Source organism: Danio rerio, chromosome 17 (assembly GCF_049306965.1).
Source record: "Danio rerio strain Tuebingen ecotype United States chromosome 17, GRCz12tu, whole genome shotgun sequence".
Taxonomy (NCBI): domain Eukaryota; kingdom Metazoa; phylum Chordata; class Actinopteri; order Cypriniformes; family Danionidae; genus Danio; species Danio rerio.
The window spans coordinates 23,986,147-24,002,166 of record NC_133192.1 but is presented as its reverse complement, the minus strand read 5'-3'; the positions used below and the strand labels follow the sequence as shown (position 1 = coordinate 24,002,166).

The window sequence follows — 16,020 nt, the reverse complement described above, 5'->3', positions numbered from 1 at the left end:
TTTGTCTTTAGAATTCCTCATTAATAGTGTCAATGCTCACATACAATAGTGTCAATTCATTTAAAACAGCATCGTTAACATTTATTGACATTTAATGTAACATTAAATTAAATTTGTACCACTGTAGTTGAGGTCAAGAAAAACATTGGGATAATGTTATAAAATGAATGCTACAATAATAACGACATCCTAAAAAATCATGTTTATGAGAGATTTATGACACGTTCTGTTGTCTTAATAATTTCAAGTTATCATAACAAAGACTGATCATGATGTATGTCAACTTTTCAAAAAAACTACTCAAACAATGTGATCTTTGCAATTAAAATGACATAATAGAGGGAATGACTTAACCAGTTGCCATAAGCATGCATAAAATCTCATTCAGATTCATAATACATATCTTATGAACACCCCCCTTAAGTAAAGTGTTAAATAAAACATTAATTGTACTCAAGTCTCTATTTTAAATGACTAATTCTCACTTTAAAAAGCATGTTTAAAATCAAAAAGACAAACAAAAAGATTGACTAATGATGAATTAAACACTGGTGTAATTCCATAGATGCTGAATGAATCATGTACCTCTCCGTAGACAGGATGTGCAACAGTTTAAGCAGAAATTCACTGAACATCTGTGGACAGGTGGAGGACAGGTGCACCTGCAACCTGGTTAAAAACTCCTGCAAGGCTTGTGTTGCTGTGGGGCCGACCTGGAAAGAGACAAGAAGATGAGTCAGTGAGACATTTTCCCAAATAGATCACTGTGAAAGCAGTCATGCGAATCCATCTCATTAAGCTCAATACCTGTGAGCTGTGCTGGCTGGTGCCGTGAGGGTTTCCTCCAGACAGGAAGCGCACAAGCACATGCACAAGTGTGGGGTCAGACACCATCTGCTGGGCCGTGCTCTCCTGAACACCCATCCCACTGCTGGAGGCTGCAGATGTTGCACATATTTATCAGCATGGTTATTTGGAAACTAGGTCACCCGACTGTTTGCTTTTATAATCAGGATTTAGAGGGGCAATAAAACCCAGATCTGCTTAGCTGGCGGGATTCCCCCTTAGAACACCAACATATAGAAATACAAGTCTCCGTGTGGGGACTCCCAAACACAGAGGTACAAAGGATGGCTCAGCCAATCAGATACTCACCACAAGCAGGCATATTGGTCATGAGGGTAAGACTGTGCAGGACAAGACACCATGTTCTCAGAGAGGTGTTGGGGTACCACGCTAGCACTGACAGGAAACTGCTAATGGAGGCTGGCAGAGACAAGAGCTTCAGTCAATTTCAGTTAATACACAATACAGAGTGAACTATAATTCTGTTTATGTAGAAACATTTATAATCATTAATTTATAAGCATACCATTACTTTGTGAGGTTTATTTCTTTAAGATATGCATCTTTATTCCATTACTTGAATCATTCTTTGTTTTTTCTTTGAGATTGAACCAATGTCAATACATAAGATGACCCAATGACTGCACCATATAATAGGAATGTTTAAATCTACAGATTTCTATCATTCAAATCTGGGTTTAGATTCCGAAAGATTTGTTTTATGAACTTCTTGAGATGCAATATGATTTACATACTTAACAAATACACTACCCGACAAAAGTCTTGTCGCTTATCCAAGTTTTAGAAACAACAAATCATAACTTGACTTCTAGCTGACCATTTGGTATCAAAAGTGGCTTATATGAAAGGCAAAGGCCTCTAGGTTACGCCTATTTTACCAAAAAAAAAAAAAAATGATCATGGCTTGATTTTAATTATTTATTTAGGACAGTGAGGTCCGACTTTGCTTAGACAAAAGTCATCACTTAACAGAAATATTGTACAGTATAGAATATAAAGTCATGGTGCAGTGGAGAAAGAATGAATATTGTGTATGACACTCATGAGCTTGGATGACTACATCCATACATCTCGGCAATGACTGGAATGGCAAGGAAAGTGTTCTTGCAGAACTCCCAGAGTTCATCAAGATTCTTTGAACTCAACTTCAATTTCTCCTCCATCTTACCCCAGACATGCTCAATAATGTTCGAATTGGTAACTGGGCTGGCCAATCCTGGAGCACCTTGTCCTTCGCTTTCAGGAACTTTAATGTGGAGGCTAAAGTATGAGAAGGAGCGCTATCCTGCTGAAGAATTTACCCTCTCCTGTGGTTTGTAATGTAATGGGCAGCACAAATGTCTCAATATCTCAGGCTGTTGATGTTGCCATGCATTCTGGACTAACTGATTTCTGTGAGAATCTTGGGTCTATGCGGGTTCCAACAAGTCTCCTGCAGTATTTGTGACGATTGGGATGCCGTTCAATAGATGATTCATCAGATAAACTACCTTCTGCCACTTTTCTAAATGATCAACTAGAAGATTGTTATTAGTTGATCTTACAACTGGGATCGACAACAAGACTTTTGTCAGGTAGTGTTGTCTCAGAACCAAAATACTAATAAAAGAATCTATATATTTACTTTTTTATGCCATATCAGCAGCATTGGCAATGTACTTGGCAACATTGGAAATAAACAATCTGTTTATAATTTACAATCATAAGTGTTTCTTAACAAGCATGCATTATATATTAAAAAAAACAGATAACAACACTGAAAAAAAGATTAATTAAAAAATTATCACTTTTATTATAGTCAGTGAATGTCAGACCTTGGTTAAGAGGGATTGTGGGCACTCTGCTGGCATTGAAGAGAAAGATGTCTGAGCCGCTCTCTTCTGACCCTCCAGAGCAGGAACTCAAACTCAAAGTCAACCATAACTGCAGCAAAGACTCCAACTGGAGAGAGACAGATCAATATAGTCAGTTATATGGTGTAAAGACATCAAAGGTAAATAAAAGTGACAAGACATGACGAGTGTGTGCCTGTACCTGAACATGATGCACTTGCAGTAAAGAGAAAAGTTTGTTGAAGCAGGTGCTCAGCATGGGGATGGATGAGGCTTGTACCATCAGACTGCTGCTGGGGGGAGAGTTGTGGAAGCCCCCACGCAAAAGAGAGTCATCTGTTCCATTTGCAGACTGGGCTACTGAAATAAGAGGGGAAAATATTATGAGTAGAAAGGACAACACTAGTTAGATGAAGCTTAAAATAATATTTAATATTTAAAAATAATTATTTGAAAAATATATGATATAAAAATAAATTAAAATAAATGAATTATAAAAATTAAATTGAGTTAAAGTAAAATCTGAATAAATTAAATTAAAATTAAATTAAAGAAATAAAATTTAAATTAACTAATTAAAATAAATTAATAATAATAATGTACTTAATTTTAATTAAAATAAATTAAGATCAAAATAATATACAAATAATTTCAAAAGAATGAAATAAAATAAAATAAAAATAAATGACTAATAAAAATGTAATTGACTTAAAAGTAAAATCAAAATAAAATTTGAGAAATGAAATGAAAATAAATTAAATTACTTGAAATGAAAGTAAATTAAGAAATTAAATAAATAAATGTAAAAACTTTAATTAAAATTGAATTAAAAGAAATGTAATTTAATTTAATAAAACATTTAATACAAATTTAAAATATAATTAAAGAAAAAAATAATTAAATTAAATTACAATTTTATTTAATACAAAAAATAAACAACAAATAAATAATTAAAAATAAAAAAAACATATTCCTTTATAATACCATATTTACCATAACTTTGTGCATTTATGTTAAATAAATAAATGTAAAAACTTTAATTAAAATTGAATTAAAAGAAATGTAATGTAATTTAATAAACCATTTAATACAAATTTTAATGAAATTAAAGAAAAAAAATATTAAATTAAATTACAATTTTATTTAATAAAAAAATAAACAACAAATTAAAAAAAAAAACATATTCCTTTATAATACCATATTTACCCTAACTTTGTGCATTTATGTTTGTTTTGTGTGTGTGCACGTACCAGAAGGTGAAGTGGACGTTAGTGCTTGCAATATAGCGTCTGCCTCCAGTGTTGCCATCATCTTCAGCATGAGTTCTGCTTGCTGTTCTAATCCAACCTCCAGTCGAGCATCCAGTGCTAGGACAAAAATGAGGAGACTTCAGCACTCACACTCTTTATTGTACCATTTATTTTCTTTCATTCATTTTATGCCTGTTCACACCTTGAGAAACAGACACTGAGAGGTTTTGTGATCCAGGTTTCTCCACTGTTGTGGCTGCAGGTGGTTTGGACACAGGTATGCCCACACCACCCGTGTAGGGGTTATAACTGTATGAGCCATAGTCAGCACCCCAGTAATCATACCAGGTACTGCTGATTGGCTGTGAGAGAGAACATAAAGGGGGAAGAAAACAACAACAACAAAAATCTCAGATACAACTCTCTGAGAAAAACTGAAAAATACTTTAAGTGGGAAAAAAAGTTAATACATTTAGGTATCTGTAAATCACTGATAAGCATTACATCACACTTTAAGTCATTTTTTCCCATCACATGCATTATAAGTATGAAACAGTCACATTTAAACAACATAACAATGAGAATACAGTGGAAAGTATTCAGACCCATTGCATTTTTCACTCTGTTATATTGCAGATATAAATAGAAGTAAATTTTTCCTCATTAATGTGCACCCAGCACCCCATATTGATAGAAAAACACAGAATTGTTGTCATTTTGCAGATTAATTAAAAAAGAAAAACTAAAACATCACATGGCAGTAGTATTTAGACTCTTTGCTCAGTATTTAGTGGAAGCACCCTTTTAATCTAATACAGGGTGTCGAACCTGCCCTCGAGATAATTCTGTAAAGTATAAAAATTAAGTGCAATTTTTCAATAAAAAAACTGCTGTTTCAATTGTGTCCACTGGATGGCGGAATTGCAAACTGTAAATTTCATCCGATTGAGATGCCTGAATCAGTGTCAGTGTGACAGCCTTCTCAGAGAGAAAGACCACATCTATGCCCTGCCATCCCACACTTGTGTTCTCACAAGGAAATGTAACTATTTTACGTTTGGCCAGTTTAGTGCCCAATTCAAGTTCAGCTGTTCGAATATGTTTAATATAAAAAAAAAGGAGGCATGGCACCCAACCACACCCCTTAAACCCAACCGTCTTTGGTGGATAAGCAAATCATACAAAATTGTACGAATGAGATTGTACAAATTTAAATGAATTGGCCACTAAATTAAAAAGTTATGTACTGCAGTGAGATTGTGTTGTCCTCAGGCTTTGTGTTTTATGTTGATCATATTAAAACAAAGAAAACTATCTGAAGTTGTTGTTTTTAAGTTATATATACCATGAATTTACCAATCAGGAGCACTTGGGAATAGGTTTTTCCTCCATGTGGCCCCTGAGCTAAAACGACACCCCTCATCTAATACATCTATAAGACACAAAACTGAAAAATTTAAGAGGGTTTGAATACTTTCTGTACCCACTGCATGTTGCGTGTGGAATGTTTTTGAGTAATTATAGTATTAATATAGTATTAAGTACTTAAAAAAACTTTTTCTTTTAGACCATCACATCAGTGGAATTTGACACCACAATCTGTTAGAGAATGTGCATCTTTTAAATCAGTAAATCTAAGTATCAGAAATGGCTTCTTAACAATCGACATTGGGAACACTGGGTTTTTGACATTGTTGTTGAGGTTGTTTTTTGTTATCCATCTGAGTATTGTTTAGAGTTTGAATTTGTATTTTTATTGGTACATGCCTTTAATAGCTGGCAAAGGGACCACCAATGAAAACTAGTCTCTGGGCTAATTTGGGTACATTTACGTGTTTGGGGAACGTTGATTAATATACACTGTCCCTTGTGAAAAAAATTTATTAATTAATTAAAGCATAATGCATATATATATATATATATATATATATATATATATATATATATATATATATATATATATATATATATATATATGACTTGTAGTAATTGTAGATATTTCTCTGTGAAGAAAATATCAGCTATTAGAAGGGTCTCACTCGTAGCCTATCATGAGTTAGCAATCTCTTTATTCTAATTGTCGAAAATAAATTACCAATAAATTACAAACTATTGGTCCACATGTAAACATTCTAACTGTGAACAAAACTATGATCATTATCAACTGTTACACCACTAATGTTTTAAAAAGAAGGGAAAGAGAAAGAGAATGAGGTCCATACCTTGAAAACCTTGGCGGCGAGTGGATCTTTTTCCAAATCAATATCTAAAGGATCAATATCAACATCCATCAAGTCTTGTAGCAAGTCAAAGTCAATTTCTTTATCTTTTTCCAAAGATGACAGTGGAGGAGCACCTTTGGGCAACGAAAAGACCTTCAATATGGCAAGAGCAGCGTACCAAGAGAAGCAACTACACAGACAACCTTCTTCAGGACGTCAGGCCGTCACACTCCTCTTAGACAGACAGGGGGCTCAAACAGTGGATCGGTGACTCATTTTTAACCTTTGTGTACAGTTCAAATTTAATACCCTTTCGTTATGTAAAAAACATAATGGAAGGATAGCAAATTTGTGTAATACAAGTGTATTATTAAAATTTTGAACATTGTCAAAGCATTTTCCTAAAGTGTGTCAAAATAAGATGTCAACAAAAACCATTAAATTTGCTGAAACGCAGACAAAGTTGTAGCCTAATTAAGACTCAAAATCACCCCAGAGTGGAGAACAACCACCCCAACAGCACACAAGGGTTAATACATCAATCATTCCTGATAGCATTAACATCTAATAACACAATGACTAGCTGTTGTAGATTTCAAATGAGCCCAAGTCATCTGCACTGTTCCAACCTCCTGTCCACTGCATTGCACTACTAATACATAATATAACAAACACAAAAACAAAAATATGCATGCAGCTCATCCAAGAGAGTAAATCGTACAAAAATAACATCAGAAATAAAAGGCAGGTGAGGGAAGGGGTCCATGTGGGGTGATGTGCTATTCGGACGGGGTTACCAACGCACTTTGGAACACAGAGGATGTCCCGGGTGTACCTGCGATGATATCAGGTCCCAGAGGCTCATCGATGGTCTCTACCAGCGGGATGGGGGTCGGCTGAGGGAGAGAGTCATCCGAATCCACCACTACAGAGGAAGAGGCGGCCCCGGCCTCATCAGCCCCCGCACCCTCCATCCCATCCACACACCCCGGAGACAGCAGCTCTCCTAAAAACACATACAGTGTCAGCTAAATACAAATCAATAAATGATGAGTGGATGACTGTCCGTGGGTCTAAAACACAAACCTGCAAGGATATCCTGCAGCATGCAGGTGAGGGAGTACTGAGCCCAGGCTCCACCCCACGAAATGTCCCCGCGGTTGAAGTCAGTCCCCACCAATAACAGAAGCAACCGTTCCAGCTGCTGCTCGGAAACTACTTCACACAGGTGGATCGTGGGTCGTGTCGCATTTGCTATCCTGGCCAAGACCTGGGTAGTTGGAGTATATTCGATACATTAAAAATGGTTCAAAACAGGGGGTCAATCTTCTGCATATTTTAGCTTGTAATTTTCTTTTTTTTTTTTAAACAAACAAAACCCGTCAAACATATATACATTCAGATTCTATAAAAATATATGAATAACAATAACATTTTATACAAATAAATTATATTTAATTTTTCGATATAATAAGATTTATAATAAGATGATTTGTACTTGCATAATTATTTGTATCGCATCTTTTTATTTATCTTATTATGTTTTAGATCATTCATGTTTCTGTACTAAATATCGCTTTTGATGCTAACATTTATAATTGTACTGTTTGAGTCAGACAGAAAGAAAATGTCAATTGATTTTGTTATATGCCCATAGAATGAACCAATGATGTATTACTGATTCTTTATATTTAATGCTGCATCTCTCTGATTAATAAGCATTAATAATAATAAAAAAAACTGCATTTTTTACACTATAAGGCGCACCTAAGAGTCTTAGGGTGCTTTTACACCTGTAGATTGATTGTTTTGTTCTGGAACAGGAATTAAAATTGTTAAAATGTTGTATGGTTCGCTATCCGTAATACACTGTGATATAGCCTGTTTTGTTAGTTCGTTGGATCATATTGCTGTCTAACTACAATTGATCCGCTCCAGAGTTTCTTTTAATTGAGCCGAGACGGATTGTTTCGGTACAGATCCAAAAAAGATCAAAAGTCTGGTTATGAAAGCACCCTAAAAGTTTTGTCAAAATTCAGCCGAGAGGCCTAATAATCCGGTGCACCTTATGTGTGCACTGAATTCCAAAATCTGTAAAATGTTGTTGTGCAACTTTGGTTAGCGCTCTGCTTCATTGCCTGTTGGAGCGTTTCCCGTTGACACAGGGACATAATAAGTACACTATGTACGCTGGCAGCAATTAACAAAAGAACTTCAACCGCTGATCACTGTTGTAAACATGGCGTTCAAAGTGAAGCTGCGAGCAGATTGGAACCGATGGATGACAGATGGCGAACACACCTTTACTATGACTAGTAGGCAGTGCCGGGCGAATTACGCCACCATATGTGAAAGGATTGTGGATGCCTGGCCTAAGATATCTGCTTTAACTATAAGACTATAAGAATAGCTCCGACAATGATGAGAGCTCGGCATGTTTGATGGCGGTATTGCCCAGCAGGTCAATTCAGACACATAAGATGAGGGCTTTGATGGATTTGTAGGAGATTATGTAATTATGTAAAAACTAATAAACGCCAGTTTTAGCACGCGCCTTATAATGTGGTGTGCTTTGTTTATGGGTTCAGTACAGACATAAACCTCGGAATTGAAACTGCAGCCTATAATCCGCTGCGTCTTATTGTGTGGAAAATACGGTATATTATATTTTTATTTAATCTGTCAATGTCAATTTTATTTATATAGCACTATTAAACAAACAAAGGTTGACCAATGTGGTGCACAAAACAAACCACAAAGTGAAAGATATAAAATTATAGCTAAAACAAACAACTCCCACTGATAAAATGCCAAATCAAAAAGGTACGTTTTCGACCTAGATTTAATATAGATCCAATACAGAGGGGCAGAGCATTCTACAATGTAGGACCAGCTACTGGGAAAGCGCGGTCACCCCTGCATTTCAGCCTCGACTTAGGGATGCATAATATAATTTGCACCTTGCAAACAAACAGGAGCAGGTCTGCGTGGCAGGTGAAGTCCATTGAGAGGAGGAAAAGAGCAAGTTTCTGGACCACACAGATGCAACGCTCGTGAGCTAGCGTGAAGGGCAGGAGCTCCACCTCGGGGGTCTCTTTTGCCACTGACGCTTCAGAGTCCAAAGTGGAGCGAGGCCATTCAGCTGTCCGCCTCAAACGGATCAGATCTTTAAAGTGCTGCCAAAGACACATAACCACAAGGTTAGCATTATGATCCATCTCAAAGCTATGTTAATAATTGCGAATTTGTTCTTTCATATTTGTTGCCACAAATTCTTGCCTTAAAAATGAGGTGCCAATAACTAGATACTCACCTTGGAAGTGGCTTGCTTGAGTTTGGCCTGTTCCACCAACAGCTTGTAAGAGGAGCCTTTGTTGCTCTGAATTTTCTCCTTCTCGATTTGCTCTACTAAAGCTTTTTGTTTGGCTTTCAATAAATTCAACTGCTGCAATGAAATAAATATTGATTAACATCCTCTCTATATCAATAAAAGACTTAAAGTTGATGTGATGGTATAGAAAAACCCTAGCACAATAAAAAGGTTTGTGCAAGACACGTGTACCTGTTTGTGATGGACTAGCTGTTTGCGGATCTTGCGTGAATACAGCCGATCTAAACTGCTGTTGCTGCCTTTAGCAGATCTGCTTGGATTCTGAGACTGCAGACTGTTATTTATAAAACTCCACTGGTTCCCTGGTGTCATAGAAAAGAGAAAAGTGTAGTAAGCATCATCAGTAAAAAAAAATAAATAAATAAATTCTGCATACCATGCATACAATCTTTCAAAGGTTTGTGACTAGTAAGACTTTTTGAAATATATGAATTCATATATTTATTAAGGACACATTAAATTGATCAAAAGTGACAGCAGAGAGGTTTCAAATGTTACCAAAATTTCTCTTATCATATATAAGCTGTTCTTATTCAGCAAAATTATGTGATTTCAAAAAAAGTAATTTAGTTTTTTTTTATTATTATTTTAAATCACCACAACACTTTTAGTAAGGATATAAGATTGAACATTTCTTTGAACACTAAATAAGCTTAATATAATTTCTGGAAGTTTCTCAACAATGAAACATTTCATATCAGCAGTAAAAAGATATGCTCGTCAAATATCTTCATATCCAAACTTGCTCATTTCTATTTTTTGCCTTACTTAGAGAGGCAGCATAGGACAGAGTTACAAAAAATACATGTCACAACACATAGACACACACAAAAATAGTATAAACCATAATCAATTGTTAAAACGTGTACTGAACCTTACCTGTAAATGATCTTTCCCTGTCTTTAGCTCCCAGAGGTTTCTTAGCTGCGCTGGCTTCATCTTCCACACTGGCCACATAGTCAAGTAATCGAGAGACCAGCATAACCACCCAGCTGATCATAGGGATATCCAGCACACCTACGAAAGACACAGAAACCTGTAGCATAAACAAAAGCCTACACAGAAAAGTCTTCCCTCTCAAACACGTACCTTCTGTCCTGCGGGGCTGAGCTGCACTGGCCTGCTGCAGAGGCGATAGCAGTGTGTCTAAAAGGTTTAACAAACCCTCCAGAACCCCACTGTTACTTAGAGATCTTTGGCCAATACAGGACAGCAGCATGAATACTCTGAGGAAAAGGGTGGAAAAACATGAGAATCTTTATTAATAGCTTTGATGCCAGCAGTGATGCTAACCACTGTAAAAAGTAGCAGCCCTCTGGTGCCAAGTTGATCCTTGTCTATGTTTGTCATCTTTTTCTTTTTTTTTTCATGTTGTCACTTTATGTACACTGGAAACATTTGTAGAAAAAACTAATTCCTTGTGTGTGTGTGTAAAGCAGACTTGGCAATAAAACCAATTCTGATTCTGGTATATTAAAAATGTAGCAATGCTGGCCTTAACTCTTTGCTGGCTTTCTTTATGTAAAGCATCTCAAATTTATTACACTTAAATATTTCATGAACAATTACTTCTTCGGAATTTCGGAATTCTACAAATAGCCTGTTAAACTGAACAATATTTAAATCTTCATGAAAATGTTTAATTGTATTATTTACTTATAAAAAGCAATACAATTAACTGTTTATATGGGTTTTCCTGGCTTAAAAATTGAATATTTCAAATATTATATATATATATATATATATAAAACTTTAAAATGAAGTGTATTTATCTATCTGTGTTTGCAGACACACACACGTAAAATTAAATAGCCTAAAGTCGCCATGAAACAAAAAAAAATCTTCACTAAATATGTCTTAATATTAGTCATTTTTAATAATTCACTTTTTTACAATAAAAAAAATCCACTTCGCACCTTAAATTTCCCTCTTATTTAGCTATTTTATTGATTCTTTTCTTTCTGTCATTTTTCCTCTCACCATCCCCATTATTCTGTAGACTATTGAAAACAATATATAGCTTAAAGGGGCTAAATTAATTTTGATCTTAAAACAGTTTTTAAAAAAAATTAAAAACTGCTTTTATTCTAGCAGCTATTAGAAATAAGACTTTCTTTAGAGAAAAAAATTATTATCAGACATACTATGAAAATTTCCTTGCCCTGTTAAACATCATTTGGGAAATTATATAAAAAAAAAATAATAATAATAATTTAGGGGGGGGGGGGTTAATAATTTTGCCTTCAACTGCACTGTATTCATCAAGGCGGCATTTATTAAATGTAAAAAAAGCTAAATTGTTAAATATTTATTACAATTTTAAATAACTGCTTTCTTATTGTATTTAGTTTCAAATGGAATTATTACTTCAGTCATTATTACTTTTATTACTATTACAATTAATAATATTAACAATAATAATTATAGAAATAATAATAATAATCAACATAATAATAATAATAATTCATATTAGAGTGATTTCTGAAGGATCATGTGAATCTGAAGACTGGAGTAATGAAGCTGAAAATTCATCTTTAAAATCATTGGAAAATTTAACAATTAATTAAATTCAATTCAATTCAATTATAAACTACTTTTGAACAATTATTTTATAGTGCAATAACTTTTTTCACAATTTTACAATTTGTACTGTATTTTTGTTTAAATAATGTGTGAGCAGGAGAGGCTTATTTTAAAACATTTATAAATCCTACTGTCCCCAAACTTAGTGTAGTGTAAGTAGAGATGACTAGAAAAAGAGTATTTGCATCAAAGAATTAAGGCAGCAATAATCTTTTTTAAAGTGTAGTGTTACCTGTCCTGAGGGAAGATGAGCAGCTGCTCAGAGTTATAGAGCTCTTGCAGGACGTTGGACAGGAACTGGCCCCACCACCTCTCTCCTCCACACAGCTGCACCAGCAGCAGACCCGCATGCAGACGAATCTTAGGCGTCCCACTGATGCAAAGCTGCTTAAAGAGCTCCTCGCACGCCTGAGCATGAAATGTGTTCTGCAACACTGAGGGCACCGAGTTGCCTGAGAGTGCAAAAGAGAAGAATATAATATTCACATACAAGGTTTAGATTAAGCTGAATTGGTTTTGACAGCGAGCTGATGTTTGACCGTCTCCCTCACCATTACAGGAGTGCAGCAGGCTGAGCAGTGTGTCCAGTAGATATCTGATGATGGTTCGGAGCTGCTCGGTAGAAGAGTTCTGAACCAGCTCTCGGGGGTCGTAATTTTCAGGCAGGTGTTTTCGAGTTGCTCCCAGAGACACGCGCAGCCTCTGGACAGCGTGGTGGGCCAGGTTCAGCTGCAGCTGGAGCTGAATGCAGTCTTGGTAGGCGGAGAAGACGCGGGAGTCCTCCTCAACAGCTTTATCAGGCTTACGCAAGAAATACTGTGCATTATTAGCACTGTTAAGAGGTGGCAGGTCGATGTTCTGAAGTAACGTCTCAAGCCGATGGCAGGCCAAATTATACCTACACAAAAGATCAGCACTTAGATTACTATCAATTCTGCTTAAATGGGCTAAATAAATTCCAGGACAAAGCAAAAAAAAAAACTTTCATGTTGGTAAGATTTTAATGATTTTAAAAGGCTGGATTTGAAGCATGCACACAGAGCATGTTTTTCTATTCCAATGAGCTGCTTTTCCATATAAATGTGCTTGATGGAGGAGCATCAACGTTACATTTGGGTCTCATCTTATAAAGCACCTCGCATAGGAGTACTGCTTTAAGATGCCTTGGCAAATTAAAAGAGTTCTAACATTTACATAGTGATGCTCATCACAGTCGAATTCAAATTAGTGGATCAATCAGAAGATCTTGGAGGCATGGCAAGTATTTCAAGTTACTGTTTGCAGTAATAAGCTAAATGACAACTGTAATATGCATCTCACGTTTTAAATAAAAAGACATGTTCTTTGTTAACAGTCCCTTACTCCACTCTTGTGAATCATCTTAACATAAATCATATTTAAAAAAAAAACCTGAAAAACCATTGCAATATGCTGATTTTGTGCTTAATAATCTTTAATATTATCAGTGTATAAAAAGCTGCTGATATCTTTGCAGAAAGCCAATGCATTTTATAAAAATTATTTGATGTTTAACCAGAAAAAAGCCTTCAAGTTTTGGGGACATTTGGTTTTTAGATAAATAATTTCGATTTTACTTTGATGGAAAGTGATGATGTGATGTCAACGGTTCTTTACCCTTTTGTATAAATTTTTATCATTAAAAGTTATTCATTTATGTATGGATTTATTATTGTTCAGTATTTATTCACTTGTTTTTCCTTTTTTTCTCTATTTTTCATGTTGCATTAAGGTCCATTTAAGAGGTCTGTGCAGAAAGGGTTGGGGAGTGTGCAAGAGTGGCTAAAAATATTGTTTACTTGAGCATTTATGGAATTCTGTAAATTACATGTGAAAATAATAATCAAATTGATTAAAAAAAATTGTTGAATTTGATGAGAACATTTATATGTGAAAGTAAAACTGCTTCATTAACACTCTCTTTACTATCATTTTTGACAAATGTATTATATTCTTAAATAAAAAATACTGATTATTTTAAAAAAGGAGAAGAAAAAAAATGGAAATGATTGTATTCTGCAGCAGGAGCTCATTTAATTATGCTTATTTGCTGTTTCACTGACCTGCATTGAATGTCTTCCTGCAGTGCCACCATCATTGATAAATGTTGATCCAGATCCGGTTGCCCAGCAGCTTCGCTTTCTCCCCTCAGAGGATCATGCATCAGCTTCAATTCACTTTCCCATGGCAGGATGTAGGTGTGGCCATAATAAAAACCCAATGGGATTTTAGCCCGGGCATTAGTGCTGCCATATCGACCAATCACAGTGATCTAGGAGAGAGGCACAGAGAGTGAGTGACAGTGACTTGCTTCTTAAAAAGACCACTATGAATCCTGTTCACACTCTTTTAAAATAAGCATTTATAAACCTTCATGAATCTGCAGACAGGAGGGGGTAGTAAATCATGCAGAATCAGAGAATGTGTGCTGATATCTGTGGCGACTACCAGTCTCCTCCCATCCACTTCCTCCCCAAGAGTCCAAATGTCAATGGAAAGTGAGGCCAAGTCTGCACATGTGGGGATCAGTGCATCCGTGAGCAACACCGGCCGGCCGAAATCTAGAGTCACAAACCGCCTTGCACCTACAGATGAAAAACATTCGTTCAATCTACAGTAAACTGATTAGAAGCCATTTTTGTAATTTCTGAAGCCCCTCAGTTGACTTCAGACTGCTAATTGACAACAAGACATGATATTAGGTACCTGAATGCATTCTCTCAATTATTATGGACTGGTGTGGTGGAGGCTGGAGAAAGTGGGAAGCCTGTGAGATTGCTAATGCCAGGCCACTTCCCATGGGGTTCTGCAATGACAACACACACATATTAGCTAAAACACTACCCATGTCTGATATAGAATATAAAGTAAACAAACAACACAAAGACCCTGACAGTAAAGTAAGCATTGTTTACACCATATTACCCACTTCTGCACAAACGTGTAAAAATTGAATTTAGAGTATTTTCAGTTAATAAAAGAGGACTGAACATTGCTAAATAATAAAGATTTAAAGATATAGTTCACACACAGGGTATATATACAAGAATCAGAGATTGAAATTCAATACCTTTTAAGCCCTTTTTTAAGAGTCTTTCCATAGTTTAGGACATTAATGCCACTTTAGGTTTCGACCGGTAACATTGTTTCAGAACATTTTAACTTACTGTATAAATAATAAACAGATTTTAAAAAAAAATCACCTATAAGGACACTGTATTTAGAAAACAGAAAAAAATTATATGTGCTATATTTAATGCTGTTTAAAATAATGAAATATTACGACTTAAAAACGATGTGCTTTTGTGAAATTATGCTACATGAAGCATACCTTCACCTAAACTGAAGTGTTATTCTTATAATGAATAAAAATACTAACTGACAATCTTCCACCAGGGGGCACCAATAGACCAGCAGGAGTAACGGTGTTGCCTTAGTTATTGCAGTAAACAAAACAGTGACGGCAAATCCAGCGAAAGATTTCATAATACTGCACCCCAATAGTCGCATATTAAAGTCAGGTAAACTTCAGCATAAAACAGGGCTACTCAATTGGCAGCCCACAGGCCAAACTTGGCCATCAAGGCAATTTGTTCTGGCCCTCAAAATAGTGTGACCAAAAACATCAAAAATACATTTAGTTCAGTTGGAAAAACGACCGCTATAGAAATGAAGTGACGTGCGTCTGTTCAATAGCTGCAGTAAAAGGCTTCGCAGAGCATGAGTTATCTAACATTAAGCGACTGGCGCGAGCAACCTAAAAAGCTTCTCAACGCCACATTTCTATTGTACATGACGAAACTGCTGCAATTAAACAAAGTTATGCCACCTGTGCGCTCGTTTAAAGTTCCGAGCTT

At 35.6% G+C, this 16,020-nt stretch overlaps 1 protein-coding gene across 22 annotated transcripts in view; it reads right to left on the bottom strand.

Moving 5' to 3' along the window:
• The window catches only part of birc6 (baculoviral IAP repeat containing 6), a 156,255-nt gene that overhangs the window by 101,565 nt on the left and 38,670 nt on the right, over window positions 1–16,020 (bottom strand). For 3 of the 22 annotated variants that reach the window (XM_009293036.5, XM_009293038.5, XM_009293040.5), the window contains exons 26-45: window positions 14,870–14,969; window positions 14,534–14,748; window positions 14,227–14,435; window positions 12,697–13,043; window positions 12,378–12,597; window positions 10,652–10,788; window positions 10,442–10,579; window positions 9,734–9,864; window positions 9,485–9,616; window positions 9,132–9,347; window positions 7,258–7,441; window positions 6,977–7,177; window positions 6,172–6,305; window positions 4,152–4,311; window positions 3,950–4,066; window positions 2,902–3,059; window positions 2,682–2,808; window positions 1,156–1,266; window positions 808–938; window positions 586–713 (exon numbers count right to left, since the gene is read on the bottom strand). In XM_009293036.5, the coding sequence (XP_009291311.2) occupies window positions 586–713; window positions 808–938; window positions 1,156–1,266; window positions 2,682–2,808; window positions 2,902–3,059; window positions 3,950–4,066; window positions 4,152–4,311; window positions 6,172–6,305; window positions 6,977–7,177; window positions 7,258–7,441; window positions 9,132–9,347; window positions 9,485–9,616; window positions 9,734–9,864; window positions 10,442–10,579; window positions 10,652–10,788; window positions 12,378–12,597; window positions 12,697–13,043; window positions 14,227–14,435; window positions 14,534–14,748; window positions 14,870–14,969 (3,296 nt within the window). The remainder of the gene's footprint in view (window positions 1–585; window positions 714–807; window positions 939–1,155; window positions 1,267–2,681; window positions 2,809–2,901; window positions 3,060–3,949; window positions 4,067–4,151; window positions 4,312–6,171; window positions 6,306–6,976; window positions 7,178–7,257; window positions 7,442–9,131; window positions 9,348–9,484; window positions 9,617–9,733; window positions 9,865–10,441; window positions 10,580–10,651; window positions 10,789–12,377; window positions 12,598–12,696; window positions 13,044–14,226; window positions 14,436–14,533; window positions 14,749–14,869; window positions 14,970–16,020) is intronic. The other 19 variants (XM_009293041.5, XM_073928495.1, XM_009293042.5 and 16 more) reach the window with 10 other exon arrangements.